The sequence below is a fragment of the Arachis duranensis genome, chromosome 9 (assembly GCF_000817695.3).
Source record: "Arachis duranensis cultivar V14167 chromosome 9, aradu.V14167.gnm2.J7QH, whole genome shotgun sequence".
Classification (NCBI taxonomy): domain Eukaryota; kingdom Viridiplantae; phylum Streptophyta; class Magnoliopsida; order Fabales; family Fabaceae; genus Arachis; species Arachis duranensis.
This window is the reverse complement of record NC_029780.3, coordinates 109,582,533-109,609,743: the sequence shown is the minus strand read 5'-3', so window position 1 is coordinate 109,609,743 and position 27,211 is coordinate 109,582,533. Positions and strand designations below refer to the sequence as shown.

The following is a 27,211-nucleotide window of genomic DNA, read 5'->3' as shown; positions in this document are numbered from 1 at the left end:
AATAAGTCATCAATAAATATTTATATATAATAATAATATTTTAGTAGTATATATGACATAAATTAGTTGGACAAAGTAAATTTTTTTTATTTTAATCTGAGAGCATTTAATAATGTTTATTTATAAAAGGTGCATTACATATTTTGATTAAAATTTGATAATTTAAAATTTAGACTTAATTGATAATGTTATTATATTAGATAATTAAAAAATATTGAATTTATTTGATCTTAACTATATTAAATTTAAAATAATTTTATTGAATAGAATAAACTTTGTAAAACTATACCAAATTATACACTAAAAATCAGTTATTTAATCTAATATATATATTAAATCATCTAATAGATTTTAATTATCAGTTTTATACGAAGACACGTAAATTTTTCTGTATTTTTAATTAGATAAAAGGTTAACAACAACTAGTGTTGTAAAGTGAAAGTGACATCAGATGCAATTTTGTCTTCTTTTACTTTCTATGTGTTGTGCGTAGAAGCTTAAGCATCATTATTCTATCTTAAACCTCACTTTGGTGCTCATACTGATTCCCTTTAATTTTCTTTTTCTGGTGAGTAATTCCAATCCATTTCTTTTCTTTTCCAGTTACAAATTGGGTACATGGTACCCGACAAGATCTCGTGGTATATGTACGTTCCTCTATCTTAAAATTTATTCTTTGATCTAAGTTTCTTCATACAATTATTACGTATAGTCCACTAATCCATTTGACGGTGTTGACTTGTCGAGATTTTTTTATTGCGGCACTCTATTTGTAGATCAATCATTGACTTCGTAGTCTTAACAAATTTTAGGCTAGATATGTTTGTTCTACTTTTCAACTAACTCCAGTTTCTATAGTTCAGCATTGCTAGGAACAAATTAAAACTACCTATTCAAACATGAATTAATTAGTAGCAGTCACAAAGATATTTTGCATATAATACATAATTGGTTATGGAAGAACGTAACACAGAATACAAATATCTGACAAATGGATCGAGGCCACCAAATTTGGTCAAATTTCTGATCAGCCTCCACTACTAGCATGAAGATTTTGAAATCTCTGTTTGTATTTATCATCCTCAAAGTTATCTTTAATTTAGAACAATAATGCATGATGGCTTAGCTTAGCATCTCAAAGTAGTGGTTCTAGTGTGTCAACTAATGAAGAACAAGATAAGTTTAGAGCACAATCCAACTTTAATTTCTCACCTGAAATAATTGAATATACAATTAGATTCTCATTATTATTTTGGCCATTTATGTAACTCTGTCTCTAAGTCAAGCGCCAATATCTGTCTTCAAGAAGAAATATTGTCTCATTCAAGATCAAACACATCATCCAGATCTCAGCAAGAAACTTCAGTTTTGGTTGGAAAAATTTCATAGTGTTCATTCTGCTTCTCTAAGGCAAAATGCAATTAGTATAATGGAACTCATATTGCTTCATTTTGCTTCTCAGTAGTGTATCTAATACATCAGTGTTTTGAAGTTATAAAAAATGTGAAAATTCACGTTGTTTTGATATAAAGTTATTTGTTGAAAATCGTAAAATAATTTTATATGTTTGACTAAATTGTTATCTAACGTCTCTCAACTATCAACTGTATATGAAAACAATGAGTATTTACCTATAAGAAAATATGACGTTGTACAATATGCTATAATTAGTTACTAATTAATTTTGCTTGTGCATATGGCTTTGGGTTGGCAAGCACATGCAAATTAAATAAATAAATAAAGTTGGGAGATAATATGAAATAATAATGGTCCAAAGTAACGTTGGTTGATTGGGCAGATTTGATGTTATGGAAAGCTGACGAGGTCATGAGATGAAGGGATGAAGGGAGATAGAGAGAGAGAAGGAAGTACATCTTTTCATATGATCTTGTTAAGATAGCCACCTTGCCATGTCTGAACCACCACAGGAGACAAGCAATATGTGCGGGTCACTGTAACCTTTATAAGCCATGGGCCTTACCACCAAGAATCAATGAATCATGCCATGTTGCTGTCATTCATTATTGTCTCATATATATCCATCTATAAGCTTACACTTATCTTCCTCAACAATCATCCCACCTTTGCATTACTTTTACTGCAAACTTATTCAAACCTCACGGTCATATAATTTTGCAAATAAGTGGAAAATTGTTTGACAAAATGTTGATCGGGACTCATTGCACGTTGGAATCCTATAAAAATATAGAAAATAGTTGAGTTAAATAAGTTTTTGATTCTTATAAAACAATTCTTTTTATTTGTTTGTTTTGGCCTTATAAATTTTTCTTTTAGTTTTAATACAATTTAAAATGTCTCTATTTAGTTTGTTTTGTTGAGTATTATTATGATAGGCTAAATGTTGATGTGATAAGATTAAGAACGTATTTATTAAGCCAAAATAATTTGATTATAAATAAAATATTGTGCTTCTTTTTTATAAAGACAAATATTGTATCCGATATTTAAATAAAATAAAAAATGAGTAAGTAAAAAAAATCAACTTATTCTAAATCTTAAGAATATTATTAGTAGAGAAATAAATTCTCTCAATTTTTCTCTCATGTGATAAAAAGTGTGATATTTTACTACACATTTTTTAAGTAAGATAGAAAAAAATGTTAAAACATATTAAATACTAAAAGATCATCCTTGACAATATCACTTAATAACAGAAATAATAATAATGTTTCTCTTTTGAAAAAATATTTTTCAATAAAAAATATTATCTTTTATTATTTTTTAGTATATTTGACAAAATTTTAATAGTAAAAATAAAAGTAATAAAAAAATAAAAATATCTTTGTTTTAATTATAATTTATATTTTTTTTGAAAAAACTTAAAAAACTATTTTTAAAATTATAAATAAATAAAAAATATTTTTATATTGTACTTAAATATAATTAATAAATTTTAAAAAAATTTATATAAAATATCCAAACATAAAATTATTTTTATTTTTTTCTATAGAATTTGTTCTTGCAAGGATGGGGTTGCCGCTGTATACTTCAGTCCTGTGCTGACCTCCGCTCAGTAGTTTTATTGGGACCGACGATTTTCTTGTGAACCCGGACCCGAGCGTGGTACCTGCAAAAGGGACTTTGACACCCAAGTTAGTACGAGGATAAAACAAAAGATCAGATATAGATTTATGAAATTGAGAAAGAGATGATTCCAGCAGAGGACTTCAGAAGGTGAAATGATTTTCTTTAGAGGAGGTATATGCTTCATGTGTTTTCTCTGTTTATGTGAGCGCTGTTTTTATAGAGTTAGAGCTTGAATTGTCGTAACGGTTAATTTGAATGAATCTCGGCTTTCCCGAGATTCTTGGGGAGCTAACGTATACGTGCCTAGAGTATCAGATGCACGTGTGTTTTGATCAGACTGATGTGTCCGAGATATATGGCGATAAGCTCCGTTCTCTGATGTGGCCGAGATATATGGCGATAAGCTTCGAGTAGGTAGGACACTGTACACAGTCCCCAAGCTTAACTTGTGTCTTTAGTTTTAATTTATAGCAAGTTGAGCTTTTGGACGACTTATATCTCGGCGTTGGTTTGTACTTGGTAGCCCCCAAGCTCAACGCTGCGTTTTAAAACTCCATTCATGTTTTTTGAGGCGTTTCATTTTGGTGAACGTGCCAAAAACTTACTTTCCCATTTTTTGGTGAACGTGATGCAATTAAGTTCCTTAATGACCGGATTTGAACCGTTTTGACCTAGGGTACTTCAACAGTTGTTCCTTTTGGGTCTCCTGCTTGTTTAGTGGGTTTGTCATATCGTTTGTTTGGATTTTTGTTTCAAAGTTTTCACCTTTTTACTTTTTTTCTGGCTTTGGCGGTTAGAATGGCTTCGAAAGGTTAGATTGATTCTCCTCGCTCTGCTTCCTTCTTTTCGCTTTTGATTCTCTATTGCTGTTAGGAAAAAAATGGTTAGGGATAAGGAAAAAGATAAAGTGAAAGTGGTTGAAGTTAAGAAGGATGATCATTTCCATTAGGTAGATGATGATGTAAAAACGCGTGCTTCTTCATATTCTACTTCTGAGTCGTTGAAGGAGCTTCGTAGTATAAAGCTAGTTAAGGACTATTCTGGTATTGCCGTTGAAATTCTTCCTTGTTCCAGTGAGGATAGGGTTTGTGAGCGTAGGGGGGATTGGGGATATTTTTATATGTACACTCTTTGCTTTACTGAGTTGCATGTTAGATTTCCTTTTTCACCTTTCGAGTGTGATGTATTGACACAGCTTAACTGTGCTCCTTCCCAATTACACCCAAATTCTTGGGCATTTTTACGGGCTTTCCAGTGTTTGATGGACTTTCTTGAGTATCTGCCTTCTTTGGGTATTTTTTTTTCTCTGTTTCAGTCAAAAGGGGTTCGGAGGGGTCTATGGATATTTTTTAGTAGCTTTCCTGGTTGTTCCATTTTTTTCTGTACAAGTCTTCCTTCGAAAATTTTAAACCTTTGTTTGTTAAAGTTCGATCCATAGAGACCGAATATCCTTTTTACCTTGACGATGAGCTGATAGAAAAATTTCCATTATACTGGTGTTCTGAGCCCATGCAAGTGCTTGAGGCTTATAGAAGTGAGGAGGAGGACTTAGTGGTGGAATTTTTAATTGAAAATTTGGCTGCCGGCGAGTGTTTGTTGATTCCTAAGATATTGCATTTTGAGAAGGAAAGTGATAAGGAGGGATTAATGACTTACATAGGTAATATAAATATGTACTTTTTATTAATTGTTCTGTTCTTGTCTGGTCTATAAGCTCTTGTTTCTATCTGTAGGAGGGCGAGTTCCGCATCTGACTTCATCTCGCCTACAGACTTTTCTTGATAAGAAAAATGATAAAGGTGCTGGTATTTCTGGTTTTTCTAAGACTGGTGTAGGGGAAGTTGCTTTTTCTACTGCTCAACCAGCTTCTTCGAAGAGGAAGAGAGATGTTTCTGAAGACTCGTTGGAAGTATTATCTGGAGGGGTAAAGAATTTACTGAAAGTTCAAAGTTGGCATTTGATCGTCAGCGAAGTCTTCATGGGTTTATACCAGGGGCGAATTCTCATTCTCTTTGGAGTGAGAACTTCCCTTTGGCTGAGCTTTCTGATAGGGCTTCCCAATATCCAGGGGACATGCTTCTTACTCGCCGAGTTGGTATGGAAGCTTTGGGAAAATATGTTCAGGTATGTGAATTTTCTTTTGTTTTTGTTTTTTCCTTTTCATGTTGTTTATTGTATTTGATTTGCTTTTTGTAAAATGTTACTGCTCGTTTGCTTTGTGTTGGCCGTACTACCGAATTGATCGGGGACGAGCAGCAGATTCATGCTGAGAAGTTTGCTTCTTTAGAACGAACGATTAAAGAGAAAGAATGAGTTATTATTGACATTACTGCCAAGATGAAAGATCAAGAAGAAAAGGTTTCTGAAGTTACTATGAAGATGAAGTGGCTCGTCTTCATGATCAGATTCATGTACTTCAAAGTGAGATAAGGGATAATGACAAGGTGAAAGGTGAGATGATTGCTCGGATCAATGAATTGGAAGATTAAGGTATTGAAATGTTTACGTCTGGTTTTGACCGAGCTGTTTCCCAAGTTTCGCTTTTCATTCCTGAGTTTGATGTCGACCGGCTTGATGTAACGAAGATCGTGATTGATGGAAAGCTTGTTCAAGATGAGGCGGGTGAGGATCATGGTGAAAATATTCCTCCCCCTGCCTGAAAGTATGATTGTATTTGAAAGTAGGAAAATGTGATACTTTTGTTTTAGTTTAAGACTGATTCTGTTTCAGACTTTTGTTAATATTTTGGTATCCAATCTTGACGACAGTTGAAAAAATGTTTAGAGCTGTATCAGAAGCTCATGTATGATCGTTTAATTTGACTTTTTCCTGCGTGTGTTTGAATGATAAGGATTGCTTTAATATCACTTCTTGCATTTTGCGATCTTTTCGACCAACTTTAGTGGTCGGTAATGATGTTGTTTTGACTTTTGCTAATGATGAGTATCACATGTTATGCAACTGAATATTATTGATATGTATTTGATGTCTTATTTTACGAAGTGGTCGGCCTCGTTAAAACCTGTCCGAGTAAAACCCTCCTTAGGGATAAAAACCTCGTGATCAGGAAAAAGTGTACTTGGCTAGTTTGCGCTTACACTTAAGAGTTAACTGTAATATGTCTTCAAAGATGAAATATTCAATGTCCTGGGTATGGGTTTGCCTTCTAGTGTTTCAAGAATGTATGCTCCTTTGCCAATGACTTTAGAAATGCGGTATGGGCCCTCCCAATTGGCGGCTAGTTTCCCATGTCCTTGTGGTTTCGGAGCTTCTTTCATTTGTCTTAGTACTAGGTTTCCTTCTTTTAGTGTTCTTGGTCTGACCCTTTTGTTGTATTGCCTCTTCATTATTGCCTGCATCGCTTGTTGTCTCAGTTTGGTGAGTTCGCGGTCCTCGTGTATGAGGTCAAGTTCGGCCGATCTTGTTTCCGAGTTGTCACGTTTGTCAAAGTACTAAGTCCGTATTGATCCTCGGCTGATTTCTATAGGTATCATGCAGTCTGTGCCATATACTAATCGGAATGGACTTTCTTTTGTTGTTGTGTACGGAGTCGTGTTGTAACTCCACAATACTTCTGGGATAAGCTCGGCCCATCCTTCCTTAGCATCTGTTAACTTCTTTTTTAATGCCTGCAAGATAACTTTGTTAGCTTCCGCGAGCCCATTAGTTTGTGGGTGCTCGAATGAAGAAAAACGATGTTTAATATGCAAATCTGTCAGATATGATGCAATCTTTTTGTCGGTAAATTGCCTACCATTGTCGGATACAATTTCTCTTGGTAAGCCGAATCTACATATGACAGACTTCCAAATAAAATTTTGTACCTTTTCGGCTGTGATCTTTGCTAACGGTTGAGCTTCTATCCATTTCGTGAAGTAGTCGATAGCAACCAAAAGGAATTTTACCTACCCTGTAGAGATTGGGAATGGTCCGAGTATATCCATTCCCCATTTATGAAATGGCCAGCTGATGTCTGATGTATGTAGGAGTTCGGCCGGGTTATGTATGAGTGGTGCACATCTCTGACAGGCGTCACAGCTTTGGACTTTCATTTCGCAGTCTTTGCTTAACATCGGCCAGTAGTAACCTACTCGGAGTATCTTTGTGGCCAAACTTCTACTTCCAGTGTGGTGTCCGCAAACGCCGTCGTGTAATTCATTTACCACGTTTTCGGCTTCTTCTCGGCTGAGACATTTCAAGAGAGGTCGAGATATACCTCGCTTGTACAGATTTGATCCTAGTAAAGTGTATTGGCTTGCTTTGTACCTGAATGTTCTCGAATTTTCATCTTCTGGTATTTTCCCGTTCTGTAAATAGTGGACGTATGGTTTTCGCCAATCTTCCACCTGTGTCACACTCAAAACTAACTTTGCTTCTAAACTGGATTCCGTTAGACTAATGTGGTGTAGTTTATCTGTATGATCTGTCATTCTATGAGTGGCTAACTTGGATAAAATATCAGCCCTATTGTTTTGTTCTCTAGGTATGTGTAAAATTTCGAAGTGTTGAAAATATTTCATAAGCTCTTTAACCATCATCAAATACTTCTCTAGAAGCGGGTCGCGTACCTGGAATTGGCCATTTACCTGTTGCACCACGAGCAACGAATCGTAGTGTACTTTTAGGGCTGAGATTCCTGCTTCTTTGGCTAGCCTCAATTCTGCGACCAAGGCCTCATACTCGGCCTGGTTGTTGGTTGCTTCAAAGAGAAACTTGATTGATTGTTCTGCATGGACTCCATTGTCGTCTTTCAACAGAATCCTTGCTCCGCATCCATTCTAGTTTGATGCTCCGACCACGTACAGTTCCCAGGATTTGGTAAGTTCATCCTTACCTGTGAGTTCGGAGACAAAGTCGGCTAATGCCTGTGCCTTCGGTGATCCCCTTGATTGATAAGATATGTCAAATTCAGAGAGTTTGATTGCCACTTTGTCAATCGACCTGCTAAATCTGGTTTTGCTAATATTTGTTGCAGAGGGTGGCTTGTTCGAACTATGATCGGATGTGTATGGAAATAATGTCTCAGACATCGGGCGGTGATTACTAAGCCATATGCCAATTTTTCAATCATTGAGTATCTTGTTTCAGCGTCTTGCAGGATTTTGCTTACGAAATACATTGGATATTGCTCTTAAGGGTTTACCATGCTATGGTTTCTGCAGTATAGGTGGTGATCCCAGAATCTATTTGAATTCGGTAAACACCTTTTCACATTCGTCTGTCCAAGAGAACTCATCTGACTTTTTCATAGTCTTGAAGAAATGGCAAGATCTTGTCGCCGCGGCTGGTAAAAATCTTGACAAGGCGGCCAAGCATCCTGTTAGTCTCTGTACTTCTTTGATCGTCTTTGGTGACTGCATGTTTAGGATTGCTTGACATTTATCTGGATTGGCTTCTATACCTCGATTTGTTAATAAGAATCCAAGGAACTTCCCCTTTTTTACTCCGAATGCACATTTTTTTTGGATTTAACCTCATGTTGTGCATTTGGAGTTGCTGAAAGACATCGTTTAAGACGGATTCATGCTGTGTTTCTGAACTGGATTTGACGACCATGTCGTCGACATATATTTCGATATTCCTTCCTATTTGTTTTTTGAATACTTTGTCCATGAGCCTCTGATAAGTGGCACCTGCATTTTTTAATCCGAAAGGCATTACTTTATAACAAAAGTTACCTTGGTCAGTTATGAAAGCTGTTTTGTCTTCATCGTTTGGGTGCATTTGGATCTGATTGTATCCAGAGTAAGCGTCTATAAAGCTCAGCACTTTGTAACCTGAAGTGTTGTCAACAAGTCTTTCAATGTTTGGCAATGGGTATGAGTCCTTTGGGCATGCCCTGTTCAAATTTGTGAAGTCCACGCACATTCACCATTTCCCTGAATTTTTCCTGACCATGACCACATTTGCTAGCCATGAAGAAAATCGGACTTCTCTTATGAAACCTGCATCGAGCAGTTTTTGTGTTTCTATTGCTGCTGCATTTCTTCTTTTTGTTCCCAAGTTGCACTTCTTCTGTCTTATAGGTCGAGCATTGGGGTTGACTGCTAGTTTGTGGCAGATGAAGTTCAGATCAATCCCTGGCATGTCGGCCGGGGTCCAAGCGAATAGGTCGGCATTGGCTTTCAGAATGTTCTTCAGATTTTGCTTTGTTTCTACAGAAAAAGCCGATCCAATGTTAGTATACTGATTATCTGCAATTAATGTTACCTTTACTAGATCGTCCGTTGTGAAGGGCGACTGTGGTCGTCTCTAGGATCCATCTCGGCTAGGCGTGGGATACGCTCCGAGTTGTATACCGAATTGATTCTCAAGACGATTTCCTTTGTAATCTTCAAGCTAGCATTGTAGCATTGTCTGGCCTCCTTAGATTGGCGTGGACTGTTGCTATTTTGTCATCCTGTAAGGAAAACTTGACACACAAATGAATAGTGGAAACAATTGCTCCAAAGGAGTTAAGCGATGGTCGTCCAAAGATGACATCGTAAAGACTAACACAGTCGACCACTAGAAATTGAATATCCAGTGTTTTGGAGTTTGGGGGTTCTCCCAATGTTATTCTCAGCCAGATGTATCCTGATATGGGTACTCTTTTTCCTTAAAAGCCTGCTAGTTCTCCTCCTGATGGCTGTAGTGACTTACCACTTAACTGCATCTTCTTGAATGTGGAGTAGAACAGGACATCGGCGCTACTTCCTGGATCGAGTAACACCTTTTTCACTGTCAGTTCTCCCATGTTTACCGAGATCACTACTGGGTCGCCTAGGTTTGGAACTCGTGATTTGAAGTCAGATGTACTGAATCTGATGTCTGCCGAAGAATTTGGAGTCGAACAATCTTGCTGTGTCTTTTCTATTGCCATCATGGCCCTGTAGCTTCGCTTCCTTGCTGCATTTGTCATTCCTCATCTGGCGAAACCTCCTGATATGTAGTTTATGACCCCTTTGGAGGTGGGGGTTTCTACTGGGTCCCGCCATGTTCCTTTATCCCTTCGGTCTGAGCTACACTTCGATTTACTCGTGTCAGCTGTTTCCTTCTGGCTCCTTGAACCGATGTACTTGTCTAGCAGTCCTTGTCTTGCCAGTCTCTCCAATAGGTCTTTGGCTACTACACACTCGTCCGTGGTGTGACCGAACTTCTGGTGGAATGCTTTCCTTTGTCTACGTACTTTTGATCTTGATACGTTTCCGCTTTTACTGGTGGCTTTATGAGTCTGTTGTGCAATATATCCTTTATGATGTCCTCTCTTCTTGTGTTGAACCTGGTATATGAATCAAATTTTGGAGTTAGCTTAAAATATTTTCTATTATCTTTAATAATAGACCTGCTCGGCTTGTCATCATCTTTTCGTGATGACAGTTTTTCACTCCTCCGTGTTTCTCGCAATTCCTCTATCTCGATCTGTCCTGTGGCCTTATCTCGGAATTCTTCTAACGTCTTCGGCTTAGCCACAGCTATGGCTTCCTGGAATTTTCCTGGTCGTAAGCCACTTTTGATAGCATGCAACTGTACTTCTGGGTTTAAGTCGGGGATTTTCATGGCCGCCGTAGTGAACCGCGTCATGTAATCCTTGAAGCTTTCATGCGAACCTTGCTTGATCGTGCTGAGATAATCCAAGTCTCTCACATAAATTTTGGATGCTGCAAAATGATTGATAAACATCTTGGTGAATTCGTCGAAGCTGGTTATGGATCCTGCAGGCAAATTAGAAAACCATAGTAAAGCAGCTCCATCTAGGAAAGTAGGAAAAGATCGGCATAGAATAGGGTCGCAATCACTGTTCAGATACATCATGGATTCAAACTTGGTGACATGAACTTTTGGGTCTCCGATCCCCTTGTATGGCGTTAAGGTCATCGAGAGTGTAAAATTATGTGGCATCTTATAGCTCATTATCTCCTCGGAGAATGGGTTAGCTCGGCGTCTCCCGGACTTGGGTGGAGTTTCTACTGTCTTAGCATTGGACTCTGACTGATGCTCCTCGTGTTGTTCATCGTTTGTCCTTTTGCTATCTAAAGGTTGTGATAGGCTTAGAGAAGGGGGGTTGAAACTATGCCTTCCTTTTTAAGTTGGTGTTATGACCTTTTAAATCAAACTTTCAATTCTGATTCTGTTTGTACTCAGCAGCGGAAATTTATGAGACAATTTATTTTTGTCTCATGAATATCAGAAAACAGAACACAGCAGAGAAGAGAAAAGCTAACACCAGAATATATCCTGGTTCGGTTGCCTTGTGCTATGCAACCTACGTCCAGTCTCCTCCACAACAATGGAGGAATTTCCACTATAGTTAAAAGTATTACATACACCAATTTCACACTCAAGTTCTAACCTAACTTGACATTGGTTATGCTAACACTTAACTAGTCACTCTTAGTGCTAACCCAACTAAGAAAGGGATACCTAACAGGTACAAGATATAAGACACTTAACCAACCTAAAGAAATCAGAAAATAACTCTAGGCTTTTCTCTCAAGTGTATCACTCAGCCTTTTTCCACTCATGGCTTTTACTTGAGCTTTCTCACAGTGCCTTTTCTCACAAGAAATTACAGAAAGATAAACTTAGAAAAGTACATTACAATCAGTAAAACATGAAGGAGATTGACTTCATCAACAGCCTTTGTGCTATGCGAAAACCAGATTAGCAAGCCTCTGATTCAGTTCTTCATACTGGCGGAAGGCACCTTTGATTAGGTCACACTGTCCAGTTAGTTGAACTCTCTCAAAGAACACTTCTCAGAACAAAATCTCAATACTCTGGTTATCTCTCCTTGGTTCTGAATGAGCAGAAAGTCTTCTTTTATCTCCTTGCATGTTGCTTTGTTGCTCTTCCTAGGTCAACTTTTTGAGCCTTGAGCTTCACCAACCCACTGTCTCACTTTTTCCCATTAATCATCACAATGGAAACTTTGCTTCTGACCTTCCTTGGTTGACCGAAAGCTACTTTAACAGCAGAAAAGATTTCTTCAATGGTAAACCTAGATCTTGACCATTGAAACACAACTTGGTCCCCAAGACATATTCTCAACCGTTGATGCACAGCAGTGAGGAACATAAATCCTCTTTTCCATATAACCCGAAATGGAGTGGCAGAGAGTTGAAGATGAAGAGAAGAAAGTGTGTTGCATGTAAAAGGAAATGTGTTACCTTTAACCTAAGCTTGATTTGGTTTGAAATGGGTGATTAGACTTCTGAGTTTCAAGCTTGGACTTTCTCTTTCTTGCTTCTTTGATGATCACCTTAGAGAAGAAGCTTTCTCTTTCTCTTTCTCACTTTTCTGAGTTTGTGATTTGACATGGTCAAAGAAGAGAAGAACGTTGAGTTGGTGAAAGCAAGTGAGAGAAATTTGAAATCAATTCGGGCTTGGATCGGGTTCTACTCAAATTCAGACCATTAATTATCTTGCTTTGATTTCTTTGGGCTTTCCTTGCTTTATAGCCCGCCAACCTTGTTTCTTGATTTCAACCAGTTTGGGTTGCTTGCTTTTATATTAGGTTGTTGCAATGTTGAGTTTTGGCCTGCAACACTAAATAATTAGTAAGATGCAATTATAATTAATCAACACTAACTATTTATTTTGCCCAAAAATAATGTTTGTCATCACTAATTAAATTTATTAATTTCTTAACTCAACACTATTTCCCTTGATGACAAACATATTTAAGCAATAACCAAAAGAAATTGAATTTTAGTAAAGTTAGAAAACTTCTTGTTGAGTCTCTGAATGGTCCGTCATAGTTCTTTTCCTACAAAAAGGGAGGAAGGCGTAACAGATATGGGTGAGCTAAAAATGGTTATATCCTCGGGTGGGAAGGAATCGACGTCGGCCCCCTGGTGGGCGCCAAATGTTCTTGCAAGGATGGGGTTGCCGCTGTATACTTCGGTCCTGTGCTGACCTCCGCTCAGTAGTTTTATTGGGACCGACAATTTTCTTGTGATCTTGGACCCGAGCGTAATACCTGCAAAAGGGACTCCGACGCCCAAGTTAGTATGAAGATAAAACAAAAGATCAGATATATATGTATATATATGAAATTGAGAAAGAGATTATTCCAGCAGAGGACTTCAGAAGGTGAAGTGATTTTCTTTAGAGGAGGTATATGCTTCATGTGTTTTCTCTGCTTATGTGAGCGCTGTTTTTATAGAGCTAGAGCTTTAATTGCCGTAAGGGTTCATTTGAATGAATCTCGGCTTTCCCGAGATTCTTGGGGAACTAACATATACGTGCCTAGAGTATCAGATGCACGTGTGTTTTGATCAGACTGACGTGTCCGAGATATATGGCGATAAGCTCCGTTTTCTGATGTGGCCGAGATATATGGCGATAAGCTCCGAGTAGGTAGAGTACTGTACAAAATCTTTAAAAAGTATATTTAAAAAAATTCGTAATAATTTACCCAATCAAACCCTCTACCCTTCAAGATTATATAGGTAAAGACGTCAAATTTTGACTTGTTAAGGATATATCAAAAAATAAAATAAAGGATATTAAAATTGGAAGACTAACTACTTAGTATTTACTGCATTAGAACACATAGTTAAGTTGCTATTATACTCGAGATGCAACTCTAATTTCTCCATAATGTAATTGGACAAAATTTTAAAAAGATCAGCTCCTTTTGCAGAGCACAAAATTATTGTCACTACAATACATTATTTGGGTACATAAATAATCCTCCATATTTGACAAATAAGTTAACTACCATACTTATATTGCTCCAAAAAGCTTGAGTAACCAAAACTGAATTTGACAACCAACCTTCATATGCAATATTACAATTAACATAAAGTACATTATGTGATCACTGTAGGCTTCTCCCTTCCTGTGAAGTCTTTGAGCTTTGACAGAGATAGTGCTAAATCTGCATATCAATAGAAAAATCAATGGTATAAAAAATGATAAACAAAACAGTTAATACCAAATCTGCACATAATCTGCACATCAGAGTTACTGTTTTTAGTTTTAATACAATTTAAAATGTTTTTATTTAGTTTGTTTTGTTAAATATTATTATGACAAGCTACATGTTGATGTGATAAGATTAAGAACGTATTTAAGCCAAAATAATTTGATTATAAATAAAATATTGTGCTTCTTTTTTATAAAGACAAATATTGTGTCTGATATTTAAGTAAAAAAATCAACTAATTCTAAATCTTAAGAATATTAGTATAGAAATAAATTCTCTCAATTTTTTTCTGGTGATAAAAAGTGTGATACTGTCAATGAATTATAAATCAAATGGCATAGTTTTTCCATATTCACCTAAAAGGTTGCGGATTCGAATTTCTCTATCTTTAATATAAAAAAAATAAAAAGTGTGATATTTTACTATATATTTTTTAAGTGAAATAAAAAAATATTAAATAATAAAAGATCATGCTTGACAATATCACTTAACAGGAAAAAAAAATAATGTTTCTCTTTTGAAGATAGTATTCTGAGTTTATTTAGGTGTCATTATATTTGTTAGAATTTTTTTAATTATTTTTTAATATATTTAACAAAATTTTGATAGTAAAAATAAAAATAATAAAAAAATATTTTTTAAATTATAATTTATATCTTTTTTTAAAAAAATTATTTAAAAAAACTATTTTTATCATTATAAATAAACAAAAAATATTTTTATATTGTACTTAAACATAATTAATAAATTAAAAAATATTTTTATATGAAATGTCTAAACATAAAACTATTTTTATTTTTTCTATAAAATCTTTAAAAATTATATTTAAAAAAATTTTGTAAAAATTTACCCAATCAAACCCTCTACCCTTCAGGATTATATAGGTGAAGACGTCAAATTTTGACTTGTTAAGGATATATCAAAAAATAAAATAAGGGATACTAAAATTGGAAGACTAACTATTTAGTATTTACTGCATAGAACATACTTGAGATGCAACTCTAGTTTCTCCATAATGTAATTGGACAAAATTTTAAATAGATCAGCTCCTTTTGCAGAGCACAAAATTATTGTCACTACAATACATTATTTTGGTACATAAATAATCCTCCATATTTGACAAATAAGTTAACTACCATACGTATATTGCTCCAAAATGCTTGAGTAACCAAAACTGAATTTGACAACCAACCTTCATATGCAATATTACAATTAACATAAAGTACATTATGTGATCACTGTAGGCTTCTCCCTTCCTGTGAAGTCTTTGAGCTTTGACAGAGATAGTGCTAAATCTGCATATCAATAGAAAAATCAATGGTGTAAAAAATGATAAACAAAACAGTTAATACCAAATCTGCACATCAGAGTTACTGGCTTGGAAATGAATATAACCTATTAATGGTTTTAAGGCAACTTGAGCATCAAGGTCATGTTTGGAGGCATCAGGTTCAAACTGTTCAATGTAAACTCTAACAGTTGCACCTGCAGAACCAGTTCCCTAAAAAAATATAGCAAACATTTGCATTTAGTGGTACATAAATTCCACTATGGATTTCAGATTCTTGAGGGAGAAATGGTGGGGAAATAAAACAGATGTCACTTACTGATAAACGATATATAATCCTCGAGCCATCGCTAAAAACAAACCGAACACCTTGTTTTGATACCACGCTTCCGTCTACCTACACATTTAATAAGTTGGATCCATATCAAGCAAGAATCATAATTTCTTGACCTTAAATTAAAAGATGTAAACCAATGTGAAAACTCACAGGATCAGTGTATGTGAAGTCATCTGCAAATTGGAGGACATAGCTTCCTGCAAGAGAATTTCACACTTATGATATACACAAGAAAGGATCATCAAGATTAAGAGAAATTGTTAGTAGCAACTTACCATACTTATCACCAGTCTTGCTCTTTGATGCAGTCTCTCGTAGGTATGCTACCATCTTATTGGCACCTTCAGATTCACATTCCTACATGAAGGAGATGGATTTGTAAAATAAACCATTACACTTAACCATGCTCATTTTACTAAGAAAATCAAAAGATAAAACTGAAATGCCAAGATCATGTTACAAATGAAACTTCAATTGCAGCCATGATGACACCTACCTCATAGTCATATCTAGAAAAGAAATTTCTTCCATAAGTTGCCCAGTGTTCCTTCACAACATCAGCCACAGAGATCAGTTTCTCCCCTGCCTTCTTGTCTTTGTTGCGGTGCGCAATAATAGAAAGCCAAGCTAAAACAGCCCTGTAAACACAAGATACACAACAAATTTTCTTTTCTTCGGGAACACATAGACATTACCATTCTAAATGGTCAACATTGTTTTTCAGAATTCTAATAATTTCAAGATATACCAAAGTAGTAGCCCGGAAACATAAAATTAAATCAAATTATATAAACTTAAAAAAACATGTGGAATACTTACCAGATGCCATCCTTCTCACGAATGTGGTCAGAGCCTGCTCCAAAACTCTCTTCCCCGCAAACTGATAACTTCCCAGCATCCATAAGATTCCCAAAAAATTTCCAACCAGTGGGGACCTGAACCCAAGTCCATCTTTGTTATTAAAGAACTATGCTTATAAATATTTGAGACTCTATTTAAAATAGTTTAGAAAAATATAAACAATTATACAAAATAAAATAAATTAAAACATGCCTAAAAAAAGGGAAGCTTCAATTTCTCTGCAACACATTAGAGCACCACTTGTTGGCATTGATCTAGCAAGACCCTGAAATTAAAATGAAGGAAAATGGCATTTTTTTTCTCTGTAAAAATTTACACCTAACAGTAACGAGTGGATAAATTTTCTACCTTAACACCATCCTTGAAGTATGGAATTGCTTCTCTTGCATTGGCTGCAATAACTGCTACAGAATCTGAAGGAGTTACGAAGAAACATCTTCCTAAAATCATATTTCTATTACCATCACCTGGAGAAAAAACAATAAAAATGAAATACTTGAACAACATTAAGTAAACAGACAAAACATTGTTGTGCAAGCATACATCAATTGCATCTTCTGCAATATGTTGAAAATTGTGGTGGACCCATATTACACGAGATAGATCCTTTCTCATAAGTGTACCATAACAATATTTGCACAACAAATACAATATGAACATTGAATTTTAATAGTTTACTGAGGAAATTAGATGGGGAGAAACAAACAAAAGAAACTCATGAAACTCACATACCATCACTAGCAGCTCCAAAATCAGGACCATTTTCAGCATACAAAATGTTGACAAGATCCTTTGCATATCTGTCAAATGAACAACCCATCAAATATATTTTTCTCAGGTGAAAAGACAATTTTATAAAATAAAGAGTTAAACTCACGTTAGATTAGGATCAGGATGACCATGTCCAAAATCTTCCAAAGGGATTCCGTTTGCGATTGAATCCTACATTGCATAATTAAAACCTAGTATCCACAACTACAAATAAATTAAATTCAACTCATTAAAAAAGGTTTTAAAGGGGCAAAACATACCGGACTTGCACCAAGTTTATCAACAAAAATAGGTTTGGCATAGCGCCAGTAACTGCATGCATTGCATCAAATGTAAACCTGAAACATAAAAAAGATGTAATGAATTTCAAGACTGAGACTTTCATAAATTGTGAGCATAATAACCAACAACATACATCAGCCATGATATGCTCACTTTGTTCAAAACATGATAAATTTTATATATGGAATCTTAAGAACAACCAAGAAAGATTAGACAACCAAAAGAAGACATGCAAGATCCAGGAAGTCAAGCCATAAGAATTACAAGGAACAACAGAAAGGTCAACCTCTTTAGTTACAAATAAGATTGACTAAACAGAAAAAACTAGACACTAAAAACCACAGTGCATGAAAAGAATAAAATTTTTTTGTCAAACAGGAAAACTCGTATTATTGACAGCAAGGTATTAGACAGAGAACTTCTTTCATTAATGCCACAGTAAACAAGAATATGTGAAACAACAATTGTAGAAAACTAGAGCTGCAAAGCAGAAAAGAAAAAAGAAAAAAAAGGGACAAAGAAACAAAGAGGCGAAGAGGCCAACGGGAGAGCCAGATACGAAACAAAATGGGACATGCAATCCCATAATGTTAACATTAGCAATTCAGATATGAAGAAAATTGTACCTAAAATCTGGCCTTGATATAAGACTCCTTATTAGCTGAAAATCAAATACAGTCTGCACAGAAGTATAATAATAAATAAATAAAATGAAGCTATAGCACTAAGATCAAGTAACATGAATTGTCCTGTTAGATTTTAATTATACAGACAAATTATTCTCACCTCCAGTAGCTCCAAATAGTCAGAAACAGGGTCTATTACTTCAACACTGAAGCTTCCAAACTTTGTAACCCCAGTTTTTGATAAGTCAACATCAGGAATGTCAGCGATCTTTATCTCAGATATCTACATGAATGCAGAATATCTAAGCCCAATATAATAGAAATTCCATTAAACTTTTAAGGTAAGAAAAGCACAGATCACTCGGTCATGCTCCTCCATGAGTATCCCAATCAATATCAACTATTTTTCTTCATGCCTAGCTCAAGTTATATGTTCACCAGAAGGGGAAAAAAAAAGATGGCACATGTTAGTGGCTGATTAGAGTAATCCCGCATAGGAATAGGGTAGGCTGATGATGCAAAATAGTGTGCAAGATTTTAGATGCATTAATAGCACCATTTAAGAAAAAGGAAAATGAAAAAAGAAAAAAATCACCAATAAATTAATTCTATAGAGTAATGTAAGGAGTTCAAGAAGAAAGATTAAGTGCTAAATTGGTAATGGCAATATTACATGAGAACTTTCATCCTCCAACCAGACAATATATGATCAAGTCAATAATTTCAAAGAATAGAATAAGGATGCAAAAAGCAAGACAGCATGACAAACACTTACAGTCTGTTACAGATAGTGTGTTTCCATAAATCTTGTCAGTGATGGATTCTGGAGCAGGTTGTCCACTACTGTAATTAAACTAGGGTAAATAAAATAGGATCAGAAACACCAACTGGCAAACTTGCACACAACATGGAAATTGGCTACAGATATATCAAGACAAATCTTCTTTATGGGACAGAGCTGTATCTATTATGTTTATGGAATATCAAATAACCTATTAGTCAATTCACAATTGACCCATAATTAAAAAATATTAACTCACCTTAATACCCAATCATATTCCGGCCCTCCAGGATTATAGCTAGCACTCATAATAAATCCACCATTTGCCTGTTAAAGTATAAGGAAATGAGATAAATGATTAGCAAGTGAGCTAAAATACTGCAGGATAAAAAGGGAGTTAGTTAGATAGGCCTGCTGCTTGACTTCTGCTTCCTTATCACAGCAGAAACAGCTGGTGTTGACAATATACCTTCCCTGTATTAGAAAGACAAGTTGTCCTCAATTTCTATTAAGAAGAGAGTCAGGTTAATACACACTAGAGGAGTGTGAACAATAAGGTGATGCACTAGTCCATCAAAGATTTTTTATCCTTATGATGACGTCATTTACTGCCATCTTGTGTTACAAAGTTCTTCACATTTGTTGTAGAAAAATTCATTGAAAAAATCAAATGATTAAAAGATGCTTGCTGTCCAACCAAAATTTTTTCAACACCATTCCCCGAAGCAATTTTGATTATAATCTGAAGTGAATGAGAACAGCAGCAGAAATCAGATACAGGATAAGCACTTTTCTTAACAAAATTAAATTTGATAGCTAAAACAACGCATTCAAAAGCTTAACCTGCGCAGCTTCCCGGTTGAAGTATCGACCTTCACCTCCCAACACCAATACACCATTCTTGTTATCCTCTGGAGGCAATGAATCAAACAGTGCCTACAGATGCACAAATGTTTACTTAGATGAAAAAGTAAAACTATGTATAAAACATGTAATTATACACCCCATGGAATCCTACCAACCTGTATCCAGTTTGCGAGGTAATTTTCTTGCATAAACACTTTTCACCTGCAAAACAATCATGCATATAATCATAAGTGGAATACCACTATCAGATTTCGATTTCTAGACCTACTGTTAAGCCAGTAAATACTTAGATACTAGCTAGCATAAGGAGGTGTAAGAATTTCATTATTACACAATTAACATAAATATATACACACAAAGCTAAACGCCCGACAGATAACAGTTTCATTCTATTACATTGTCAAGTCTAGATACATTGTTGATCAATAACTTTACCAGTCTCCTAAGCAATGATCAGTGAAAATGGAAGAGAGAAATCCAAATAAGAGCTTTTTGATCAAGCATATTTGGAAGAGAAATTCATCCAAGGAGTCAAACGATCACCTCGGTTGAAAAACATTAATTTTTTATTTATCATTATATAATACTAGAATATAGAATTTTTACTGAAATAAATATGAAAAGAATTTTATTTCACAAAATACGTACTTCTTAAAAATTTTCTTAGAAATGAGAATGGAAATTGGGTAGGAGGCTTCTCATCCAATATTGGCAATTGCACTGCCTTCAAAGCGGAGTATATTGGCAGAAGACCCGTGCAAAGCACCGATTAAAATTTTCTATTTCCTATTTTGACTTTCTTTTCTTCAGTCCTTTTGGAGTGTCATTTTTTATATTAATAAAAGTATTTTTAGTTGCTCAATTTTTTAATTAGAGATAAAATATTTTTTTATTCTATTACTATTTAAAATACATAAGTATCGTGAAAGACAAAAAAAGAAAGAAAAGGATAGAGATGGTGCAGAGAGAGAGAGAGCGAGTGATGAGTGGTGGTTCAGGGAGATTAAGAAAAGCGGTAGCAGGAACAGCGTAGATTCATGGGTAGATGATGGTGAAATCCCCAAGAGTGGCGCTATGAGCAGCAACCAAAGCATGAGAGGGACGGTGTTCTATGTTGCTCCAGAGTGTGGTGGCGATGCGTCGGAGAAGTGCGATGTGTACAGTTTCGGGGTGTTATTGCTTGTGATAGTGTCTGGGAGGCGTCCATTGGAGGTGACTACTGGTTCGCCATTGTCGAGCAGTGAGTTTCAGAGAGCGAATCTTGTGTCGTGGGGTCGCCATTGCAGCCGCAAAGGGAAGCTGCTTGATCTTGTTGATGAATCCATTCAGGGTTTGGATAAAGAGCAGGCTCTGCTCTGTATCAAGGTTGCGTTGCTCTGTTTGCTCAAGTCAACGTCTCGTCGTCCTTTTTTTTTTGGACGGGAATCCGGGCCAACAGACCAGCCCAGGTCCAGAACAGAGATCCATGCCCCCGAACCGACCCGTTATCCAAGCGTGTATCTCACTCTTGCCGCGATAGTGAGAGGCTCGATTCAGCCTGTGCTGCGTCTTGGTTCGTCCTCAACAGTAGCAATTTACTTTGCTGTAAATTTCCCTTTTAGTTGCATGACAAAAATGAGCAAGCCCAACTTTGGAGAGCCCATGCGAAATTCTAATTATAACAATTTTAATTTCTATCTATAACTGATTTAAATTTAAAATGATTTGAAAGTTAACCCTAAACCTAAGTAGGGTATATATACAAACATTCAGCTCCGGAAGCAGTATTATCAACGATGCATTCGCATAGGTCAGGTGATGCTGTGCTAGGAGACATTGATCTGCTAACAGTAATTCTTCTCCTTTTGTCAGTTAAAGACCTTCTCCGAAGCAAGTGCGTGTGCAAAAAATGGAAGTCTCTCATCTCCGAAGACCAATTTTGTTATCAACACACACTTGGGTTATGCCGCAAATACAAACACATCCCTAATCCTTACCCATCAGGCATCTTGCGGCAAACACTTGATTCTTGCCTATTCAATAAGAGGGCTAAGATAAGTCCATTCACCAATAACAGCAACAGCAGGTTCACCTATCTTCATGCTGATAATAAGCTCGATAAGGCAAGACATTATAAAATTGAGCAATCCTGCAATGGTCTACTACTCTGGAGAAGTACTCCAGGAGATTTGACTTCACTAACCTACGATGCAGGAACTAAGGTAATTACTCAAGGAGGCAGTTTTTACGTAAGTAACCCATCAACCGGCCATTATGTTCGTATAGACAAATTTGGCTATGAATTTCATCCAAAATTTTCCAATCCATTTCTTGTCTTTGAACCTTGGAAATCTCCTCACTATAAAATTATCTTTTTCACCAAACTAGATGGGGATAGAAATAAACCCACAACCAAGATGGAAATGAGTGTTTATTCCTCAGAGACGGGTTCTTGGAGCAAAGTTGATTTTCTTACTTCTTTCCCAAATGATATTTATTACTTTGACAATGGTGTTTATTGCAATGGTGCTGTACATTGGTTCGCTATTGGTAAAAGTTCAGTCTATCTTGATGTTGATCTCCTTTGCGTAAAAAATTTACCAACATTGCCGTTACCTCTGTCTGTACCACTTTCTGATCTGCTAGAAGATGTGTATTTCGGAGAATGCGGAGGGAATATACACTTGATCGTAGCCAAGTATAATGAAAAGTTGAGGTATGATATATGGGAATTAAAGGAAGATTACAGCGGATGGATTGTAAGATATTATATAGATCTAACTTCTCTCCAATCAGATAGGGGTCACTTTGATGTGTCATGTGTTGTTCGCCAACCACCAAAAGAAGACGAAGACGAAGAAGCAATGCTTGCAATTGTGTCAGATGAAATGAGAAAATTCGTGGCTTATAATTTGAAGGATCATAGCTCAAGGATCATCTATGAAATAAAAGAGAGACGCTATCTACTATATTTGCATCACCAATACTTTGAAACTTTGGCAGTTAGAGATTTGGATATCAACCTCGTTTATTGGCGGGTTCAGTGGTCTAGATGGTGCCAAAGGTAATGCGGCAGCTCCTTCTGGGAAGTCAGCAGTTACAGTAGATCATAATTTTTTTTTCCTTGGGTACTTTTTTTTTAATGTATACCTTTTGTTGATTTCAATTGTTCTTTTATGTTATTTTGATATACTTCAATCATTTCCTTAATTTGCATTTTATTGATAATATTTTTTGTTTTAAATTTTAAAATTAAATTTAAATCATAACAGTTTTTATTTCTATCACAACTACTTTAAATTTAAAATTATTTAAAACTAGTCCTTGGCAAATCCGTTTGAAAGGATAAAAGTACGGATAAAGTACGTTAAAATTCTTTGAATGCTGTTTTTTATGTTTGGCAATTTTTTTCGGAGCAAAAAAATTGTTGATTATGCGTTAAAGTCAACGTGAGTTAACCTTTGATGATTATTATTGATTTTTTCGAAAAAAAATTTCATATTTGTTTTGAGTCATTTTAAATATTTTTAAATTTTTAGTACTTTTTTATATTTTGATTTTTTTATTAAATTTGTTATTATAATTCTATTATAATATAAATGATTGATCTTATTAAGAATGATAAAGTAAATAAAAAACTAATCATACATAACAATGGAATTATAAGTAATAAAATTTTACAGTCTAAAATAATATTAAATAAAAGAATACTGAGAATACTAAAATAATTATAGAATATTTTTTGTTTGACATTGTAAAATTTATTATTATAATTTTTGTTCATTATTTATTATTCTAATTTGTTATAATATGTATTATTGTTCCAATTAAAAATGATAAATTAAATAAAAAATTAATCATAAATAATAATAAAAACATAATTAGTAAAAAATTAGAATCCAAAATAATAAACAAAATAAGATTATTGAGAATACTCATAAAAAATACTAAAATATATTATAATTTAATATTATATCTTTTTAATAATTAACTAATTATCTATCTAAAAGTGATTTTAATTAATATTATCCAAACAATTTCATTTTATCAAAATCAATTTTAATATAAAATTGCCAAACATAAATCATATTAGCACAAACTTACTTCTATTCAAATTCAATTTTACAAAATCATTTTCATTCAAACTCCACCAACTCTAATCCAAACATACATAGAAATTACAAGAATGAAACAGTAATTAGATTAATTCAAAAAAAATTTGGGGTATTGGGCTATGTGGAGCCCAAATCCTAGAGGCTTTTGTTGCTGAGCCACGACGCTTAACAGTTATTAGCCCCAAAAAAATATGTAGGGTTGAGCCCATTTGACAGTAGCTAGCACTGGAGTCTAGAGAGATAACTATGCGTTTATAGATTACTTGAATACTAGATAGATTCTTTTCTTTTAAAGATAATCTGACAGCTAAAAGAGAACCCAGAGATCTTATGGGCAAAAATTTTCTATCTCAAATATCAACACAGGAACATTCACCGGTCACAACCAATAACAAGAAATTTAAATTCTCACCTTTCGAAGAAATTAATCAAAATCTGACCCTCTTTCCACCATCACCTTCGTTGAGGATGGGCTCCCCACAAAATTATGGACGTAAGCTTGGGTGGAAGGCGAACCTGATCAATTTTGCAAGCAGAAAAGACTTGAGGCTTATATAGCAATGTCTGGGAATAGACTAATGAATGAGAAGAATCAAACAAAATTAAATTAGAGAGTTTCTTACCAGAAAGCATGATCATGAAAATAATGGCTCAACATGCATCCAATCGGAATAGAGGAGAAGATAGAGTGGCTTGGAGATACATGGACGACGGTAATTTTTCTGTATCTTCAGCCTACAAAATTATTGCATCTTGGTCAGGAATGAATTCAGAAATAATATTATGGGAGGCAAATAACACATATAATATTAAAAATTATGTAAAAAAATTACATAATATAAGATGTATTACAAAATATTCTGATAGAGAATATATTTTAAAGTAAAAAAATATGTGTATATTTTTTACTAACGAAGTGGTCAATTTTTCGTATCATAAAATTCACCGATAATAGAATTTGTGTCAAAATTTTTAGCAATTTCCTTTTCAATATAATTAAAAGATAATTAGCGAGAAATTCATCTTTTATTTTGTTTCTAAGTTATTTTCACAATATTCATAGTTAAAAAAGATCTCTTACTTATAACAGTTGAAACAAAGAGAATTAATACCAAATGAATAAAAAAACGGTTACAAAAAAAGTTCACTTTATAAAATTTGAAAATTTTTATTTAATTAAAAAATATTAGTAATAATATCTTTTTTAAATTTTTTTTAATATTATTACTTACTTTTTAGATATTAAAAATCATTAATATTTAAATTAGAGTGAACTTTTATTTATACTAGATTAAATATTAAATAATTTTAAAAAAAATTAAATTATACATAATAACTTATTACTATTAAAAAATTTTGGAGAGAGGCCTCCACTCGTCCCCCTTGTATCCATCAGTGTGGAGGAATAAAAAGATTCATGAACAAAGTTACTCTAGACCACCTCAATGCCACAACGAAATACCGAAGAAGATGAAGAAAATTTCTGAAGCTTTTAAAAGAAGAAGGAAACAGAGCTTTTTCAAAGTGAAAACTGAGCAACAAATAAAATGGAACCTCCCCCTCCCCCCCCAATTGGGTAATTGGGTTGCACTTTGCTGAGAAAGCTGGATGTGGTGGAGTTCTTAGAAATGAAAATGAAAATTGGGTAGGAGGCTTCTTATACAATATTGGCAATTGCACTGCCTTCAAAGCGGAGTATACTGGTAGAAGACTCGTGCAAAGCACCGATTAAAAATTTCTATTTTCTGTTTTGACTTTCTTTTCTTCAGTCCTTTTGGAGTGTCTTTTTTATATTAATAAAAGTATTTTTAGTTGTTCAATTTTTTAATTAGAGATAAAATATTTTTTATTCTATTACTACTTAAAATACATAAATATAATGAAAAACAAAAAGAAAAAAGAAAAGGATAGAGATGGTACAGAGAGAGAGAGTGAGGAGTGGTGGTTCAGGGAAATTAAGAAAAGGGGTAGCAGAAACAGCGTAGATTCATGGGTAGATGATGGTGAAATCCCAAGAGTGGCGCTATGAGCAACAACCAAAGCATGAGAGGGACGGTGTTCTATGTTGCTCCAGAGTGTGGTGGCGATGCGTTGGAGAAGTGCGATGTGTACAGTTTCGGGGTGTTATTGCTTGTAATAGTGTCTGGGAGGTGTCCATTGGAGGTGACTACTGGTTCGCCATTGTCGAGCAATGAGTTTCAGAGAGCGAATCTTGTGTCGTGGGGTCGCCATTGCAGCCGCAAAGGGAAGCTGCTTAATCTTGTTGATGAATCTATTCAGGGTTTGGATAAAGAGCAGGCTCTGCTCTATATCAAGGTTGCGTTGCTCTGTTTGCTCAAGTCACCGTCTCGTCGTCCTTCAATGAAAGAGGTTGTTGGGATGGGCTTAGTGGAGAATTGGAGCCATCTCAATTGCCCTTTCACTATTCATCTTCATCATCCACTGAACAGTAGCAATTCTATTTTGTTGTAAATTTTCCTTTTAGTTGCGTTGACTCTCTTTTGTTTTTACTTTTGCTAGTTTTGATCGATTTCTCTATTTCACACTAACTTTGAGGCATGCTTTAGTGGAGAGGCCATCTTTGTAGTTCACAACTTTTGCTAATCAGAAACCCTTCTTACTTTTGTGTAACATATTTTGGTAAGAGGAATGATATAGGCAGTAATTTTGGTGTTTTGTAATCATCAATTGACTATCAATAGTGTTTTTAATTGTGTGAGATTACATCTAATAGTGGAAAATTACTCACTTTTATTTTGATGGTTAAGTGCTGGCTAAAAAAACACAAAAATTGCTGACGTTCTAGACTTTTCTTTTTGGTAATTGATTGTTGTCGTTTTTCTGATTATACAAATTGACTTGGACAGCTGGACATTCATACAGTTTTTTACGAATCAATAAAATCATTCGAGAATATTGGATAAAAGCCCGTCTACGAAACTGGTGCAACGCTATCCGGCATCTGTTATATTCAACTATGCTACTATGCACTTTGCTTTCTCCATCGTACTTCTAAGTTCTAATTCACATTCGCTAATAACTACGATGTAGTAATGGGCCACTAATGGGTAACTTGTTACATAATTCATCTCTACATATTTTGACTTGCTTTCCAAGTGTTAGTGTTATGTACCCATACATGAATGTAAGATACATTTTTTTTTAGTTTTTTTCATTTGATTAATAAAATTGATACATGTATCTTGTTTATTTGGAGGGACAGCAAAAGATATATCAAATTGTAACAGGCTGATAGGTGATGCTTTCCTTCCCATTCAGAGTCTCAGTAGAATTAATCAGTAATAATTATTTTTTTTAGTATAAAATTAGTAATTAGATTAATT

At 34.8% G+C, this 27,211-nt stretch overlaps 2 protein-coding genes and 1 pseudogene across 2 annotated transcripts; 1 reads left to right on the top strand and 2 right to left on the bottom strand.

The window, feature by feature from the left end:
- Positions 1-9,952: 9,952 nt before the first annotated feature.
- LOC107466872 (uncharacterized) lies at positions 9,953-10,905 on the bottom strand. Its single transcript, XM_016085881.1, has 2 exons — positions 10,373-10,905; positions 9,953-10,244 (listed from the first exon to the last, which is right to left on the bottom strand). The coding sequence occupies exons 1-2, from the start codon at positions 10,903-10,905 to the stop codon at positions 9,953-9,955; spliced, it is 825 nt and encodes a 274-aa protein (XP_015941367.1).
- Positions 10,906-14,944: 4,039 nt separating this feature from the next.
- Positions 14,945-19,961, bottom strand: LOC107466970 (phosphoglucomutase, chloroplastic-like; annotated as a pseudogene).
- Positions 19,962-20,754: 793 nt separating this feature from the next.
- On the top strand, positions 20,755-26,548 carry LOC107466969 (receptor-like serine/threonine-protein kinase At2g45590). Its single transcript, XM_052254597.1, has 2 exons — positions 20,755-21,138; positions 26,184-26,548. The coding sequence occupies exons 1-2, from the start codon at positions 20,848-20,850 to the stop codon at positions 26,337-26,339; spliced, it is 447 nt and encodes a 148-aa protein (XP_052110557.1). The 5' UTR covers positions 20,755-20,847; the 3' UTR covers positions 26,340-26,548.
- Positions 26,549-27,211: the final 663 nt, after the last annotated feature.